This window comes from Lygodium microphyllum, chromosome 4 (assembly GCF_053477565.2).
Source record: "Lygodium microphyllum isolate KBCC chromosome 4, Lygodium_microphyllum_v1.1.10, whole genome shotgun sequence".
NCBI lineage: Eukaryota > Viridiplantae > Streptophyta > Polypodiopsida > Schizaeales > Lygodiaceae > Lygodium > Lygodium microphyllum.
Window position 1 is genome coordinate 118,951,515 of NC_141138.1, and position 2,235 is coordinate 118,953,749.

General features: G+C 50.2%; 1 protein-coding gene across 1 annotated transcript; it reads right to left on the reverse strand.

Moving 5' to 3' along the window:
• Positions 1-528: 528 nt before the first annotated feature.
• LOC148037533 (17.6 kDa class I heat shock protein-like) lies at positions 529-1,497 on the reverse strand. The gene has a single exon (XM_087676462.1). It carries the CDS (start codon positions 1,266-1,268, stop codon positions 750-752), a length of 519 nt encoding a protein of 172 aa, XP_087532588.1. The 5' UTR covers positions 1,269-1,497; the 3' UTR covers positions 529-749.
• Positions 1,498-2,235: the final 738 nt, after the last annotated feature.

Genomic DNA, 2,235 nt, shown 5'->3' on the forward strand with positions numbered 1-2,235 from the left:
ATTAAAGCAATTTATTTTCTTCTTATATTTGCTGGTGCATTTTCTACTCCTTACCCAACTCTGCTAGCTGCGTCGTGTAATTGTTACAGTAAGAACATATATAATTTTAAAGATTGTGATGCACGATCGATATTCATGGTTATCCTCTTTGAAAGAAACATCTTGTCCTTTTTTCCTTCTATCCTATTTAGCCACCCTTTCTTTTTCATCCGATCTCTCTTTCGCATATTGCATCGCATGTACTTGGGAGCAATATCCTTGCCCGAGGACTTCGGTTCGGGATTCCAAACCTAACATTTAGTTAAAATTCTGAGAAGGTTTTGTTTCATTTCATAGCTTTTACGACTTTGCAATGATTGCATCATGCAATGGCCATATCCTCATATACCTTTTGCAAAGCTTGGGGTAGAAAATTAAAAGGATATGTTTGCACCTTTTTTTTCCCCACAAGGAGAAAGGAAAGATCCTAGCCCAAACTGAAAGGGGGACGGGAATGGAATGCCTCAACTGAATTTGCTACGTTGGGGAAAAACCTTTCGAACTGTATTAAAGCGAGAAGCAAGGAAAAGGATCATTACAAAGTTCGGGGGCTGTAGCCCCTTGATGGGATTCGATGGCTATACAAAGATATTAGTGCAAACAACATTGTCAGCTACATTGCATTTGCGGTGGCGTTGCAACTCGGAAGACGGCCTGTTATTTTTACAGCTGAGGGTCTCTCTCTCCATAGAGTGGAGTGCATTCGAGGCTCAGCCGGAGATGGGCACGTCGGTGATGGCGGGCTTGCTGGGCTGCTGAGTCTGACGCTTGGGCACGGTGATGGTCAGCACGCCATTCTCCACGCGGGCGCTCAGCTCCTCGCTCTTGGCGTTGTCCGGCAGGCGGAAGCGCCTCAGAAAGCTGCCATGCGCCCGCTCCACGCGGTGCCACTTGTCGCCCTCCTGCTTCTCCTCCTTCCTGCTGCGCTCGCCGCTGATGCACAGCACGCGCCCGTCCTCCACCTGCACCTTCATCTCCTCTTTCTTCAGCCCCGGCAGGTCGGCCTGGAAGATGTGGGCCTCGGGCGTCTCCCTCCAATCCACCTGAGTGTTGGCCACGGCCGATGCCTCGCGGGCCAGCTGCCGCGACGGCTCGCTGTCCAGGAGGCGGAAGGGCCAGTCGGCATAAGGACTGAAGAGGGCGGAGCCGCTGGGGAATGGGTCCCAGGAGAAGGGGTCGAAGATGGCGCCGCTGCTGCTCCTCCGGCCGAAGAATGGGCTCAGCGCCATTGTAACAATAATCTGTGCTAATCTCTCTGTAAGGCTTGGCGGCGCCTCTCTGAGAGCGAGCGAGCAAGGGAGGGAGAGTGAGTGCGTGTGTGTGACAGAGAAAAAGAGGAATGCTTAGTGCCCTGGGAATAGATCGAGCACGCTGTAAGGCGTGGATGCTGATGTATTACGATGAAGAGCGATGCCAGAAGGGTCCGTACACCGATCGACTGCTCTGATTCGTCTTCTTGGCCTTGCGCGTAGCGCGGGCATCCTTTTAAATAGGAGCCTCCACGAGAGAGCCTAGAGGGTTCGGGAAGCGTCTACAACCTTCCAAGGCAAGCTCTTAGAGCGTTCGGGAAGCGTCTACAACCTTGCTTGTCTTTCCAAGTTCCAACTACAAGGCAAGCTCTTGTCGATGTGATCTTCCAGGCAGCGCCCCTTCCAAAGGGACTGCCAAGTTCCAACCCCTAACTACCCCAAGGCCCACCAAAATCAACGAATGATCACCCCCCAAAAGGAAGAAAATCGAACAATAGGAGGCTTTTAACTTGGCTCGCCTCGCCCTCTTTCATTTGGCCACTTTGATGTACATGCCACAACGTCCACATTTCTCGATTGCATCACATGCACCTATATAACAACAATGCCACCTCAAGGATAAGGTTGGGTTTCTGGCCCCATTGATCTCATATTTTCGAAAGCAAAAGAAGTGCCTTGTCCCTCTTTCATCTAGCCGCTTTAACATACGTGCCACGAAGGCCACGCTTCTCCATTGATGATCACGTACATACATATGTACATAATAACAATGCCCTGTGCCGTTCTCATGTGTCATCATGCTTGTTTCATGCATGCCTGCCTTGAATACTAGGTAACACGCACCATCATGCGCCAACCCCCATCCTTGATTGTAAACAACAAATGCTTTCGTCTTGTGTAAAAATGGATAAAGACTTGATTTTGGGTATTGTGTTGATGCATGCAG